At 27.0% G+C, this 17,044-nt stretch overlaps 2 protein-coding genes across 2 annotated transcripts; one reads left to right on the top strand and one right to left on the bottom strand.

Moving 5' to 3' along the window:
* Nucleotides 1-2,981: 2,981 nt before the first annotated feature.
* LOC112597117 (DDB1- and CUL4-associated factor 7) lies at nt 2,982-7,613 on the bottom strand. The gene is made up of 9 exons (XM_025343043.1): nt 7,029-7,613; nt 4,871-5,031; nt 4,667-4,808; nt 4,482-4,580; nt 4,179-4,301; nt 3,979-4,102; nt 3,760-3,911; nt 3,576-3,693; nt 2,982-3,512 (listed from the first exon to the last, which is right to left on the bottom strand). Exons 2-9 carry the CDS (start codon nt 4,975-4,977, stop codon nt 3,337-3,339), a joined length of 1,041 nt encoding a protein of 346 aa, XP_025198828.1. The 5' UTR covers nt 4,978-5,031; nt 7,029-7,613; the 3' UTR covers nt 2,982-3,336.
* Nucleotides 7,614-10,413: 2,800 nt separating this feature from the next.
* On the top strand, nt 10,414-14,630 carry LOC112597135. The gene is made up of 5 exons (XM_025343073.1): nt 10,414-10,672; nt 11,274-11,443; nt 11,696-11,836; nt 13,606-13,790; nt 14,390-14,630. The coding sequence occupies exons 1-5, from the start codon at nt 10,414-10,416 to the stop codon at nt 14,628-14,630; spliced, it is 996 nt and encodes a 331-aa protein (XP_025198858.1).
* Nucleotides 14,631-17,044: the final 2,414 nt, after the last annotated feature.

The following is a 17,044-nucleotide window of genomic DNA, read 5'->3' as shown; positions in this document are numbered from 1 at the left end:
GTTTTACGCCGTTTATTTTAAGAGCTAATAATTTCTGATGTCTGTATTATTTTTCATCCAGATTCATTATATAAGAGTTCTTAAATAACTCACCAGTCTCACCTCGCAAGAAAAAAAACTGAAGTAGGTTAGAGATTAGAAAACGTAGGGGGCAAGAGGACAGAGTCCAATAAAACGATAAAAAAAATAAATATTATCATGTATTTGGTTCTACATAAAATATTATGTTATATTATTATAAGTGTATGGCTGTATATGTTACCTATATGATATAACATATACATATCTCTAGTTAGTGTTTGAAAAAGTATATTTAATTAGATAGGTACCTACGTAACAATTCAGTGGCGAGCAAGATATTTTGTTTTAGGTATAGCGATGTACAATTTTGCACACCCATGCCCGATCTAAGTTTAACGGTTTATTAGCTTTGTTAATTTGTTAAGTTAGTATTGAAAGGCGATAGAATCAAATTATTTACGAGATTCCACTTAAAATAGATTTAATTGTATTAATTATTTCGAAAAATTGTATAGTCTACTTTAATTCGAACATATATATATATATATATATATATATTTGAATATGTCTAATTATTATATTAATTTATTAAATGTTAGGACTAACAATCAATTAAAACAAACCAAATACCAATGACCAATCAAATCAATAATTAAATATCTATTGATAATCAATTGGAATATTCATATTAATTAATTACTTATCATCTAGCTTAGTATCTTCCTATTACATACATGATACACTACAACTAAATATATACTAATAAAATGTAAAGTTTTAATCAATGTAGATGATTTAGGCAACTGATTTTTTACTAAATTAATTAATTATTGATTATATTTATAAGCTATAACTTATATTATTGTTTATTTCGACAAACCATAATCACATCAATATTTAAAAATTATAATCGATTTTTAATTTTTTAGTAATTACCACCTACTGTTATCTAATGTTAAGTATTCCTATTTATAATGTCTGCTATATATATCTAATATTAAGTGCCACCGAAATAATTTTTCTAAAAAAAATTAAACTTTTTTTCAACACCAAAACTGTTTAATTTATATGATTCAAATATTGATAAAGATAACTATAATTGTATCTGTTCAATAAACATTGAAAGTAACGATTGTTTATTAAAATAATTGTTCACAAACCTACATATAATACACAATATTATGTGTTTAAAAATTTAAATAATTTCTAACAAAAATAATCTATTTGTCATTTTAATAAAAAAAAAAAATGAACTATGTAAGTATTATTTTTTAATAAGTACTTTACATTATTTTAAGATTAAACTGAGCATTTCTAAATTTCTTAATACATTTTTAAACAATTTGAATTATACTAGTTAAAGCACAGTAATATTATTTCAGTTTTCAATGATGAGTTTTATATAAGTACTTGAAAAAATAACTTTCATATTATATAAGTTACATTCTGACAATATGTAAATAATAATAACAATATCAATATTTTTTTTCATATTTCTCAGTAATTACCTTTCATATCTCACTTTTTGTAAAAATTAAAGGCTATTATTTAACTACTACTAACTATTAATAAAATATACAAAAATACACAAATTTAGCATTAAAAAAAATGTTTATTTATTGTAAATAATATATAATTATTATAATAGTTGACATCAGTGGCATAGTTATGAGAGAGGGGGGATGATGGGGATAAATCCTCTCAAGTACTTTTTTTTATATTTAATGCATTGACTTATATTTAATATAAGATTGTTTGATAATAAAATTACCCATATTGTGTTATAATTACAGATATAATACGCAATATAGGACTATAAAGATGAAGTTTGGATTTTATTTATCCAGTAAATTATATATCCCTCTCCTCCTCAGAACAAAATTATAACTATGCCATAATTTGACATTGATGTGTACAAAATATTTTTTTAGTATTGTTTTGAACCATTCAACATATTTTATTTTATATTGAACAGTTTATGATTTTTTTAAAATTTTTAATAGACCAACAAAGGTATTTTTGACAACTAAAACAGTAATATTATTGAAAATATAAGCTAAAAAACAAATTTATGAGATTTTCAAAAGTGAATCATTTAATACTTCATATTATTTAAAGAAATGCATAAAAACAAATAATAGTAAATTTGAATTTATTGTTTATTTTTCATATAATCCAATAAGGTTCACAAGTAAAATTTGTTCTATTTACTTTGTTATAAATTTATAATGTGTAATAACTAGGGTTCAGGACTTAAAATAAAACACCTAAAATATGCAAAACTATATAATAAAAAATTTTGAATTTAAATTCTTATACTAAAAAACAAATATGTATCAAATCCAATTTTATTGCATCTATTTTCAGAACAAATATGCAAATGTATTAAGTCCTGAGCCCCTGTAATAATTAATAAGTTATCTCATACCACTTAATTCTATTAAAAAACACTCCAAGTATCCATAAGTATAATTTAATTTTAAAACACACAGTTCAAAATAATGAGATATTTTGATAATTGTAAGAAATGGGATTTAAACATTTAAATATTATATTTTATTATTAAAACAGTTAACTTTAGTATGATTAACTTATATGTTACTAGTAAATACCTATTTATTAATTATACTTAAAATTATAACAGTGGGTTACTCAAGTAGCTGTTGCATTTACACTGACTCAACACTGTATAATATTAAAATTAATTATTGCGCTTTCATACAAATGCAATTAGCAAAAGTTAAATTTACCATAAAAAATTTAAAAAAAAAAAAATCACACAATTGTCAAAAAGAAATTAATATTACTGATACTTGGTAAATATTTACAGATTTCGAATTAATAAATATACATAATACTTGCTTAAATATAAATGTATAGATACCATTATTTAAATAATAAAAATAAATTTATAATATATGTCATTTATTACTATAATTATTTTGTTGGCTTACAACAATTAAAAAATCAAGTCAAAATTCTACAATATACTTTATTATATACGAGTATTCTTCTTTATTATAAATATAAGCTAAAAATCATCTACCGGCGGGCTGTTAACGAAATACATTTTATACTTAATTTTTTTATAGTACAATGTATTGGACTATGTTGTAAAAAATTATTAAAATAATAAAACTCAAGAAAAAAAAATAAAATAAAAATAAATCACGGTCTCTTATAAATCATGAGTAACAAATAAAAATTACAAGTCTTCTTAATAATATACGAGTCAAATAATTTGTATTGATGTGAGAAAATATTAAATAATAAGTATAATAATGCATTTACAACATTAACAGTCCAACAGTATTACTACACTCGTAGTATTTCTAACGACTTATTATAACAAATAGCGATCCAATCTGGTTGAGTGGCACCCCATTGGATTTGATTAATTTCACCTTCTGCAGCAGTATATGCCAGGATTGGATCTTCTATAGCCCTAGGCATTTGTTGAATATCCCATATAAGGGCCTGATGATCATCACCTGAATACGAGTGGTCATAATTTTTCATACACAAAATAAAACATATAAACATATTATACATACCAGCAGTGCATATATGGCAAGATGAATGTGGAGCCCATGCAATTCCATTAACACATGCCCTATGATTGTTTAATCTAGCAACAGGCGTACAAGGCACTCTGACATCCAATATAATGACCTTTGAACAAAAATAATTTATAATGTATTCAGTAAACAAATAAATAAAATAATAAATATTATTCACTTCGCATGCATCCATAGCAACTGTAGCAAGATAATTTGGGTCTTGCTTATTCCATGCAAGTCTGAGTAATGGAGAGTGTTGAGGATCTTCATAAATTATTGTAGAATGTTCTAAATGTCGCAGATCAAACATCCTAACTGAACCATCAGCTCCTGTAATAAAAATAATAAGATTTTAGATATTAAATATATTAAATACATATTAATTTTGTTTACATACCAACAGAAGCAAACATATCACGGCCACCTCCAGCACGACTAAAGGCTATATCATATACTTCTTTATCATGAGCAATAAGTTGAGTCTTAACATGCCCAGCAACAGAATTAATTCGTCCAACAATCTAAAAATTTAATTTAAAAAATTACCAACATAATTTTAAATTATTTTTACCAATTAAATATTGTTGATAAAATTACCTGAGTTGTTTCAAGACCCCAAATTGTACATGTGGTATCTATACTTGATGTACCAATTAAGTTTGGATCAACTTCATTCCAGTCAAATGATGTTAATGGAGCACAAAAGTCTGAATTTTTGTTCTGATAACATTATAAAATAAAGAGTATTGAAATATTACAATTTTCAAAAATACAGAAAAGTAAATTTTTTAAATTTTTGTTTTATTTAGAACCATTATTAGAAATGTATTATTGAAAATTTAAATATTAACAATAAGCAATGAAACAAACATTTAAATAATTTAAAGTTTGAATACTTACATTATTAAGAATGCATTCCAATCTTGTTTCTGGTTCACCTGCTCTCCAAATTCGTAAATAATCACCACTTGTGGCTAATAAATCAGGAAATACTCCTTTCTATAATGTAAATAAAGTATAATAAGAAATTTATCAATAATAATCAAAAAATAAATAACATCCATGGTACAATACACAATACATACACTATCAGGAATCCACATAATTTTTGTTGTTGGATACGGATGATCAAATGTGCTCTTAGGACTAAATTCCGATATTTCTTCGTCTAATGACACAATTTGTACTTTGTTATTGTATTCCTCTACAAAACTCCCAATCGCCAGGCTAAAAAAATAAAAACTCACATTAAAGAAATACATAATTATTGGGTCATGTTTCACTATTACCGAAATCGCTTGTCAGGTCGTACAGACCAGTTCATACTGTACAGTGGCCATGGTGCCTCGTGTTTGTAAATTTCTTTACGCTTAGGTGTAGAACCGTGAACAGCCATTTTTGATATAATAATAGTGAACCAAAAATGTATACAATATTTAAAAATACACACCTAATAACATAATATTATTAAATTAATGAGGAAACATATTTTAACAGCATAGAGTGAGATATTTTTGTAAAAACCTGGTCAAAATTTTAATAAATTTAAAAATAAATTATTGTTCATAGACAACACTATATTATTGTTTAAAAACATTATCTGAAAGTAATAATTTTTTTTATTGTTTAAGTGCCACCGTTCTATTAAATAAACATAAATATTAGGGTTAGTATTACAAGTACTTTTTTACCATTTTGTACCTGCATAAAGATAAAATCAATTCAGACAACCAACATTTATAAGCACAAATAAAGGATCAAAACACATTAGTTATAATTTTGTATTAAAAATATAAGTTTTTCTCTTTAGTTATTTATTTTGATGAGTGGACAACACATAAATACTTAAATAATTTCAGCTCAATAATCAAAGAAATTATGTGAATTCTCAAGGTATTAATACTCAAAATAAAAACATCATAATTGGATCCAAAAATAACAATGAAGAAAACTATTAGAAGTAACAACACTAGATTGCTTCACTACTAACTGGATTTTTAAGAAATTGTCGAATAAGTAAATTAATTTAAAAAAATATTTTTTTATTAATTTTATATATATATTTTTTAAATAAGTATATATATATATATATATATATATATTATGCATAAAAATAATAATAATAATGTTCACAATGACTCTTCTTGATTGTTTTATTATCTAATTGTTTAAATATTATTGTAGTCCACACATTTTGCCACATATAAATTAAATGCCAGTTAAATATTCAACACAAAAATGTTGTAAGTATTTCATTATAGTTGTTTAATTGTGAAAAAAAATAGGTAGATAACATCTATTAAATAAAATATAGAAAAGTGTGAATATTAATTGTTTTGGATGTTTATTAGAATTAATAATTAAAATAGTTTTCATTTATAGGTACACATTGTAAGTAATGAATTAATTTTTTTTAATCAAAAACTATAGGAGATCAGTTAATAAACATTCTCGTTAAGAGTTATATCAACACATTAGTTATGACCAGGGCTCAGAACTTAGGCATTTGTATATTTGTTTAAAAAGTGAATATTTAACTTCTGGTTTGATACAATTTCGATCCATACTATGTATATTTCAAATACCTACAAAAATTTTTGTTGCGTAATTTTGCATATTTCGTTATTTTTATAAGAATTTGCATATTTTATGTTTAAGAACTTTTAAATGCATAATACATAAATATATCAAAAATAATATTTCTTTTTCTAAAATTTTAGTTCAACAAAAAGTATTAGATATATGACAAAGTTCTAAATTTTATACCGTTTAAAAAATAAATTAATTCATTAACGATTTTATTTGTATTGTTCACAATGCACAAAACATTAATATTATAACTTATATAGTACTAATAACTCGTAATAGTGACTGCCAACTGGCCCGTATTTATTTTTATTCAAATTTACCACTACATTAATATTTGGTACCGTGATGCAAATAAATTGTAACATAGCAATGCACAAGTGTGCAAAGGTAAATAATTTTTTTTCTCGGGTACCTAATTTAAATTTTGTTAGTAAAATGTACTTTATTCAATAAATTGCATATTTTTGCATATTTTCCAAATTTTACTGCTTATTATAACACATATTTTGATGTTTTTTAAGCAGTACTTTTTAATGCATTAAGTTCCAAGCCTTGGTTATGACTTATAACACTGTGATGACAGAAAAAAATAACATTTTTGTGTAATCTGCAGTTTCTGACATCATACACTAACTGCCCCCGCTATTGTTAAATGTAATTTATAAATTGAAATTGAATACCGATTTCTTCGAGAAAATGTCCTATCGCGCTACGATGAAACCGCATTAAGCACTATTATGGACGAACATCTCTAGAGAACCTATATCATCATATCATATAATGAGACTTGGAAATTTAAAATACTCTGTCAAAAACGAAAAACGCCGAGAGATTTAACCACCGATCACGTTTACTTACAAGCTGTGCTGTTCACTGACTCCGCTCAGACGCAATTGGTGCTCAATACCGGTCGGGTGTCCGTCGTCCGCCTTGATGCATGGTATGCGTTCGTTATCGTTACTTATTCACCGTCGACGACTCGGCATTTAAATGTCGCTCTCACAGCCAAAAACCGGCGAGTGTGTTCACGGTCGTCGGAATACCTGTTACCGCTTGGCGACGATCGACGTTCGTACCGCTTTGTCGGGAGCTCACCTGTGTCCGTCGCGTCCAGAGACGCAGCGTTTCACTGATAACTGAAGCGAACGACAATCGCGGACGGGTTACCGGTCGGGCGGAAATAGCGGAGCGGTGGGAAACGGAAATGGTGGTGGCGACGGCGGCGAAATACCGACTAAAATTAATAGTTATTACTTATTACTTATTATTATTGCGGTTCGCGTCGCGCAAACGACGACGGTAGTGGGGGGCAGACGAGTGGGGAAAAAAAGACAATGACGGAAACGCGGACCGCCGCAAGATAAGTAACACACAATCGCAATAATAACAACAACGATTATTGTTGTTGATGATATAAATGATGTTGGAAAACGTAAACAAACGCCGCAACGATACGTTGTGCGACGGCCGTGGCGAATCGGTGCGTGACTTTTGTCGCGTTTTTGGAGGTAAGAGACCTCTTCGTTTGTGGAGAACGGTGGAGGCAACACTGGTTTGCTAGCGATTATTGACTGGACAACGAGCGCACTGCGACTGCGCATTCCCGCAATCTTTTCGCGGGCCAATCGCGAGAAATATCCGGACCAAAATACTTAAACGAGTTAAACACGGAATTCACCACAAAATAAGATAAATAATCTATTTTGCGTTTTTATCTACATTTCATGTTACATTCGATGTTAGTTAACACTAACATCCGCTATCGATATATCTTCGATGATCAGATCGGCAGTTCAGTTTTTTCCTTTAAAATGTGACTGATTGACAGCCGTGGACTCCTATGCGTTTTTTTTATCGGATTTTAATGATGACAAAACCTATAGTATTCCAAGTTCCAAAAAAAAAAAAAAAATCATTTTTATGTGAATAGGTACCTCATAGACCCATCTGTTTTTTATGATTGTTTTATTGGATTATTGTCAATATATATTTTTAATACATGGAAGAAATATGTACCATTTAGTTTCTGCAGTAAAGACATTACCGTATCTATTATTATTTTTTATAGACAGTTGATTAATTTTTTCCAAAATAAATAGCACTATCTATAACAGGTATAATCTAGTTTCTTATAAGCTACAATCTTTAAATATTTAATTAGTGGTGGACTGTGTCAGCACTCAGCTAGATATTATATGGCCGCGGCTGATAGTTGGCTGTTCATAAACCTGCATAATAATAAAATTAGACTAATTAAAGAATTTATATTTCAAGCTTTATTATTGAAGTTGAAGACATTATTGACATTGTTAAAAACAAAAGTGATTTATTAATTAAAAAACTACAAAAAAAGCTATCTACTTTTTTTTTTAATTTCTTAATATATTCAATTTTATATTATAGAAAAAAATAATTATACGATTTTGTACATTCCCCGGCTCGATTTATTTCACAAAAACACAATAATAATTGCAATTAAAAAATTCATTAAAATAAAATATTACCAAATGAAATTTATTCATGTAAAAAAGATTAGAACTTATAATAGGTATCTCTAACCTATGTCAAATATATCGAAAAACTTTTAGAAAATTGTTTGTTGACTATCTTATTTAAAATTATTTTAATCAAATGCCAATTTTGTTGATAAAAAAAATATATATATTACCATTGATTATAGAATAGACTATAATCTATTCTATAATCTATTCTATAATCAATGATATTACCCATGGCCTGTGATCTGTGTGATACTAAATGAAAAAAAAATGAATTTTTATAAATAACTTTTTTTAGAATTATTCAGCTCACATTAAAATTCTACATTTAATGTTGTCATTTATAATTATTTATCTATAAAATAATCAATAAATGTACTTTGTACTTTTTTTATTCTTTTGATACTGTTTACCTTTTGTACAGCGCTGTTAGGTATTTTTAATTGTAAATATTAACTTAATTTGTATAAATATTGTCTTAAAATGTTAACTCTCTACTCCATCACTATCTCGAATTTACAGAAGTAGTTTATTTATTTTTACATATACCTGTGTATTAATTCTGTAACATTAAAGAGTTATGTAAAATATGTATAAGTATAAGTTATCAATAATAATAATAAAAATCTATTTTTATTAAATGTAAAATATGAGTTTTTTGTTTAATTATCACTTATCTTTTATTTAGAAGATATATGTTTTATAAAACTTCAAAATAATCACGCATTTATATCATAAAACAATCTCTAAAAATATTTAGAACGAAACATATCAGAGGGGTTGGTAAAATAATTTATATTTATATTTCTTTAATCTCTGGGCCGAATTTTTTCACAGTCCACCGTCACTGAATATTATGGGTTGAAATTGGTTTTCTAGTTGACTTTATATGCTTGAAATGCTATAATATTCTGATATACATTATAAAATTACATAATCATTTGTTTAAACACGGGTCGTGGATATTCAAATAAATACATAAGAAGTCTAATCTAACTTGTTTCTATAATCTAAAATCTTAATCGTTTTATTATTAAATTAACTGTAAAATACTATATTTTTAATAATTTGAATTAGGTAATGTACAATCTTTAATCGATGAAAATTATTCATACAGTAAAAAAGTATTTAATTTTCGTGATTTAAAATTAAATTTATGTGTAAGTATGAGTCACTCTATTTAGTAGCATATATAAGTAAAAAAAATTAGCTAAAAACATCCTCGGAGTCTTAAAAAATCTATATATTCATATAACTTTTATTGAAATCGGTCGAGTTTTTTGATATTAGCTAAAACAAAAATATGAAATAAAAGAACAATGGATGAATGGTAAGCTTAAATATAAAAACAAAAGTGAAATTCAACATTTTAAATATGTTAATTTGAAAATGACAAGTCACGTTTCAAAAAAAAAAAAAAAAAAATGTTAGAAAAGTATATTGAAATACAATTTTGGAATAATATAATAAAATAGCTTTTAATTTTAATAAAATGTGGGTATAATTAATAAGTCTATTGGTAAAATTATAATTTTTTCATATGACCTGTAATATAATATAATGGAAAAAATATCTGGTCCCAACCATTCCCATGCTAGAGTATTATAAATATAAATTATTTTTTCTGGTGAATAATGAGTAAATTTAGATATTCTAACCATGGTAACAAAATGTTGAAATATTGATTTTTAAATCAAAATAAAAAAATCTTATTTTTTTTATAATATTGTTGTGTATGGTGGGAAATGTCTATAAATATGTTTAAGAAGAAACCAACCATAAAAAGTTCTTCTGAATCGTCGTACACAAGTGATGAGGTATCGGGCGATTATGTAACAGAAAAGTCTCGAGATGTGATCGTCCAAGACACTGAATCATTGTGGGATTGTAGAGACCGAATGTTTTTGAGTGTGCGAAAGATAAAGACCAAAGATCAGGTCGAGAAAGAGGTCGATAAAGATAAAATTAATATGCAACTTGAAGAAGCACTTATAACCGTCGAGGGTATGTAATATTCTTAAGTTCTTGTGTAAATGCTTAATGCTTTTATAATATATTTACTTTTGAAAATATTGTTTTATGAATGAAATTACTAGTTTCACTAAGTACCATACCTATAAATAACAAAAGTTTAAATTATAATATACAATATCATCCATAGGTTGATTATGATTTATGATATAACAATATCATGTCATATTATTATAAGTATTTAACATAATTTTTTTTTTAAATGTTGAATATTTTCACAAGTATAATTAATCTAAGATTTGAAGTGTGAATATTATCGAGTATTGATGTATTTTTGATTTTCTAAGACAGTAAGACACAACTTTTATACACGACAGAACTTCGAAATGTAGCAATATTTTCAAAAATACATAATAACTGTATTTTTATTGAGATTTTTGAGTAAGTTTACCATACATTTTAAAAGCTAGTATGTTTGTTTAAAAAAAGCCGTTAAAAGAATAATTTTGTCTTCCGATGGAAGTTAACAATGTCAAAGCTGTTTACTGATTAGAATATATTGTAGACTATTCAACTAAGAGCAGTCCTAATCAGTAGTATTTTATTAATTACGCATATTACGTATAGTACATAGTTATTGTAGAATTTCAGACTGACATCACAACAGAGAACTTAAAGGTTAATGTTTCGAGTCAGACAAACAATCAGCCAATAGTGATTACGTTTAAGTCGACAGCCGATAGGAGCCAACAAACTAGCACCGAAAGCTGCATAAAGCGCGTTACTAAAAAGGCAATACTTCCGGTATGTATGATTTATTGATTTAAGCATAAGATTTTGACTTAGCTGGTACATGTAATACGTATCTACACATTAATACATCATAATAGCTAATAATAGTTTAAATATATGCACGAAAAAAATTATTTTTAATATCTACCTAATCCGCTTATTTTTTATTTAAAACTCAAAATTATAATTTTAATGTAAAATTTAAATCTTGTATTAATTTATTATAATGATTTATGTACAATATCGTTGGTTGACCATGATCAGCCTGTGATTACACCACAGAGTAATGAATGGGATAAAAGTCGTATTTCAATGGAAGAATATAGCAATTCTATAGTGCACAAGCCGTGTAAACAGCAAACGAGTAAATTTCCAAAATACGCCATAAATAGGATTCTCTCACCGGTAAGCAAATTGGTATACATAATATACGCGTGGTCTTTAAATTTCATTGCACAGCGGTGAGAAAGAATTCACTTTATGGCACAGCTCATGACATAGACTTTATTATATAGTATATACCTATATCGATGACTCGCATAATATATTTGTATTCTATTGTACATAAAAATATAATATGAAAACAAGTGATTATATATCATTATTGTCTTTTGATTTATTTTATACTATTTACCAGTGTACGGTATACTTTTGAGAAATTGAAACTTATTTTGTCGAAAGTATCTGCATCCTTGGTCGGGATTACAGCTAGTCGCTAATTTAAATTGTCTAATTAAAACTCTTATGCAAATCAGTTTTTTTTATGTTGGTACTTATGATAATTTGATGCTCTGAACTATGTCTGGTGTTTTTTGTACCAGTTAAAAAGCGAAAAATTGAGTTCTGTGAATAAGATTTGAGAGTATCTAGTTACTTAACTACAGGTGTAAATCGGACCTAGGTGGGCAATTCATTCGTGGCGTATTGAATTCGACGTCCAGAGTTTGAATGCTATTCGCTTCGGATGTAATTTGCTCGTGTTTAAGTCTATCAGTAATTGACTTGGTTGTGAAACTATGGTTCCCATTGAAAATCTAATATTTATATATTAATAAAAAATTCGGAAGCCGGAGTCTAGGTTTCTAGTCATTAGCCATCATTAGTATGTATCCCATGTGGAATATGGAACTTGTGTACTTAAAATTAAGTGTACATTGTGTACTGATATAGAGCCCTTTAATTTTCGGAGCAAGTGCAAGTGTACGTGCGACCACTATAATTGTGTAAATCTGTGTATATAAATTGTATCATAGTTTTACATAATATAAATAAATAAATAATAATTCATTAGTGTTGTGTCTCGAAATAATTTTGGTAATACATCACAAGTAATACATAGTAATTAGTAATACATAAATGTGATCAATGTGGGTAGATACTAGATACTACATAATTAAGTAAATTAATTATATTATTTACTTCATTTTTTTTTTTTTTATATTATTTAAATGTTAATCATCATACCATATATTTCTTTTAAAATATTTTATATTTGTTTTATTATTTAAAGATGATTGATTTAAAATGGTATTCAAATATTTTATATTAAACGTAATATTTGTTTGTTTTATTTGGTATGTATTATAGAGATAGCAGGGCTACAGCACATTTGAGTATTTTACCTTAAAATGTGACACATTAGAGTATAAAATCTTATTACATTTGAGCACTATTAACTATATTATATAAGCTACGCGTCTATAACAGATATATAATCCAAGTCTGTGATGATTAACTTAAAATGTGATCTGGAAGAAATTTAAAAATGAAATGAACTTAAATACATGGTATAGCTTTTAAGAATACATGGGTAATTAATAACTGTTGATTTTTTGTTTTTTATATGAAATAAGAAATACCTAGGAAAATATTATTTTCAAGTTGCTTAGATATTATTGTATAAATTTCCATCAATGGTCACGACAAGTCAAAACTAACCTTACGAATTAAAAATAAAACATTATCAAATATCAATTATTTTTTTATCATTAAATAACTACCGTTTGTTTTCATTCGTAGATGATCTCTGTTTAACATGATTTTGAAAAAAAAAAACTAGGAACGACTTCCAACATGCGTAGTTAGGTGACTTTTTTAAGTAGGTACTTTTGGCCCACCATTTTTTTCACATTAAATGCCTATAAGATAAAATGGCTAATAAACTACACGAACAGTCTTATTGCAGTAACTGCATGTGTCATAGTTGTTCGTGTTACGAGAACATGATGCCCATACATAAAATCGGGTACGCCGTAATGGTGCTTGCTAATCAGGTGCTAAAAACACGTCTATGGTTAGAAGGATGCCTGCAATACACCGACAATCAAGCTGTCACGCAAAGATCCGAAATCCATTTTAGGTGAAAAAAATATTTTGCATAATAAAAATATATTTTAACTTAAATATATTGCTGTAATTATAAATATACTTAATTCAATATGTTTCTGGTATTATATAATTAATTATATATATGTATTATGTTTAAATGTATTTATTTTCTTTGTTGGATATTAATAAATTCAATATGATAAAATTTTACTTTAAGGAAATAGCTAACGGCTAATTATCTATTTTAGTTAGTTCATTTCTCATATAGGTAATTAATGTGTTATCTTTGTAAATGTTTATTTATATTTGTTTACTTTGCTATGCTACAGTTCTAATCTCGACCTTAAATAATATTTGATTTGGTGAAAATGTAGGTTCTAGTCTTGTCAGTTGTAGACATTCTCCGTATTGCTTTTAAAAAAAATATATTATTTTTGTTTAATGATATAATTCAATTTATTAGTGATTGTGTCAGATTACAGGCATATTTAATTCTGTTGGTTGTTAGTTGGGTTAAATGCCTGATTTTTAACTTATTGTATTTAAAGGAGCTAACAAAATTATTCTCCTCTGAAAAATGAATATTCGTGAATACGTCACTGTAACAATCGAGAACTTATTACACTTTAGACTGAGCTCCGTCGCTGCCGAGACGAAGTATCTGGCCCGTGAGCTGACATTTTTAGGGATTGACATGAACCACTCCACCGGTACGGTGGATCAGGTCGAAATTCTCATTGATATCTATGACAAGTGTTTCCGACGTTTCAAAAAGATCATGAAGTCCGTGCGTTGGATCGAAATGTCTTGGAGCAAAGGGAATGATGATAATAAAGACTATGGTAGCCTTTCAATGACGGATCAAAATTAAGATGTGCAAATATAATATTGCAACATAATAAAAAGAAAATTAGTCTAAAAAGTTTTAATTATTTTTTACTATAGTACCTATAAGAATAAAACGAAAAACATAAAATATTTTAACTGTAGGTACTTTGAAATTGACTAGCTAACCTATTATACATTTATAGCATTAATCCTTCTAAGTTAAATACATATTTGTTCTTATCTTCTCTTAATACATTATTATTTATTTTAAGAATATGTAATAATGTGTATATTATTTTCCTTATGTTTGAATACTAATATTATATAGAACAACATTATACCAACACAAATTATGTTATAGATGTGCACAAAATTGCTAGTATTCATTGGCGACAATACAAATTTGCTATGTTGCGTGTGGGTAAGAGAAAAAATAATAGCACATTTAATAAAGATTTTATTTTACTAACATTTGATAAATTTATCTCTTCTGTAACTGTAAGTGTTATATAAATGCTAATGAGTAATGATATAGATAATTCCAAACTAATTGTGGCCCCTATTTTCTGTCAACTTAAAAATGATTAATTTATAATTTACGTGGTTTTGGTAAAAATAAAAGCTAAAAAAAGTTTGTATAAATAAATCACATGCATATGTGCATAAGAATAATGTATTACTATATTTTTGTTTCTGTAAATGAATTTATAATCACAGTTACTTATTTGTACTATCAAATTATCAATGGAAACTTCAAGTAATCGGTAGCGAGGGCTGCCTCGATAATTGTATAGTAAAGTAGGTAAATAAAAAATGAGTACAAATACATATTTTTTATTATTGTTACGAGTTGTGTGTGACACGTGATATTTTGAAAGTTGGTACTTGCAACCCAATTAGTAATTTAATTTTATTTACATTTTTTAATATTAATATTTGAAACATTTTATTAATTTAAAAAAAAATGTAGACTATACGTCTGTACTCAGAAACTTAAAAATAAGATTATCAGGTGAAGCAAAAAGAGTCTTAAAAATACAAATAAATTTATCGATATTATAAAAATAATAATAATAATTTTATTTCACCGTGTAAAATAAATAATAATAAATGAACAAATATAGACACATAGGTATACGAGTGTATACCGTTATTTAGTAGAATTAAATATTTAATTCTTCATATTAATGAAGACGCTGGAAAATGGTTGGACATACCTTAAGACACCCAGAAAAATTGCATAATATAATATTAGAAGGTATGATAGAAGGAAAGAAAACTGTAGGACGTCCCCAGAACTCTTGTACAGGACAAATTAAATTTGATACGAAAGCAAAACCTTTTAAGAACTTAAAGAAAAGGTGATTAATCAGTTAGAATGGAAAATTGGAGTTGTAAATCAACCTTCGGGTTGAAAAAAAAAATAATGTAAAAACAATATTATTTTATAGATATATCTTAAATTCTTAAGGCATTAAACATTAGGGAGATATATCTCTCCCACAGATCTCCTTATTTTTTGCTTATATTTGTAAGGTTTTAGTTGTGATTTTTCCATTTTATCACTTCATCAGTAGGAAATACCAAATATACCTACTACCTACAATATGATACGTAGGTAATGTACATCAATCATACGAGTAAGTATTATATTCTCGAGCATATCATAATATATAGGAATAAATGCGACGTGTACAATAAACTAAACAGTAGATTCATTAATCAGATAAGTTGCAGTTACGTATTACATTAATCTATAAGATTTTGGTGTAGGAGATACATAATGTGGACGCGGACGTCATACGATAATAGGACCATCGCAAGTACGCACAAGAAACAGCGGGGTCATGGCGATGCGCATCTCTCGACCAAAAAAGATATGACCAAGAATATTGGAGAAAAGGCCTAAATAAAACTTTTTCAGACGTGATTTACAAAAGGTAGAGCGGAGCATCTTTACGCCAGTCTGTTAGAATTTGGTCATTTGGGTTTGAAATAATTTTCAGTTATTTAAAAACACTCTAAGAAATATTTTCAAAATAAAAAAAAAAACGCTCGGAAGAATTTTTACGACTCATTTATTTTATCGCAACTACCGCACACCTCAATACACGGTTGCTTATACGTGGCGCGCTACAGAGTATATTCGAGTGTAAAAACTAAAATGCTTTTATGATTTTCCGGGCTACTTTTCCGATTTATTTTCCGTAAAAACCTTTCGAGGGCTATTCTAAATAATATGTAGGTACCTAATTATATAAACCAAATCACATCAGTCAAATCGGTCAAGTCGTTCTCGATTGAGGCGATTCACAAAATCCTAACCGAACGAACGGCATATTATTTTCATTATTACTTTTTCGTGTAATGATAAGACGCATTACGTTTCATTATTTACGGTGCTTATCACCTCGACTTATCTGCCGCGCGCTTGTCGATTTTTCACGTTTCGCCGCA

The sequence above is a fragment of the Melanaphis sacchari genome, unplaced genomic scaffold (genome assembly GCF_002803265.2).
Source record: "Melanaphis sacchari strain LSU unplaced genomic scaffold, SCAv2.0 Contig37_pilon_pilon, whole genome shotgun sequence".
Taxonomy (NCBI): domain Eukaryota; kingdom Metazoa; phylum Arthropoda; class Insecta; order Hemiptera; family Aphididae; genus Melanaphis; species Melanaphis sacchari.
This window is presented reverse-complemented; position numbering and strand designations above follow the sequence as displayed.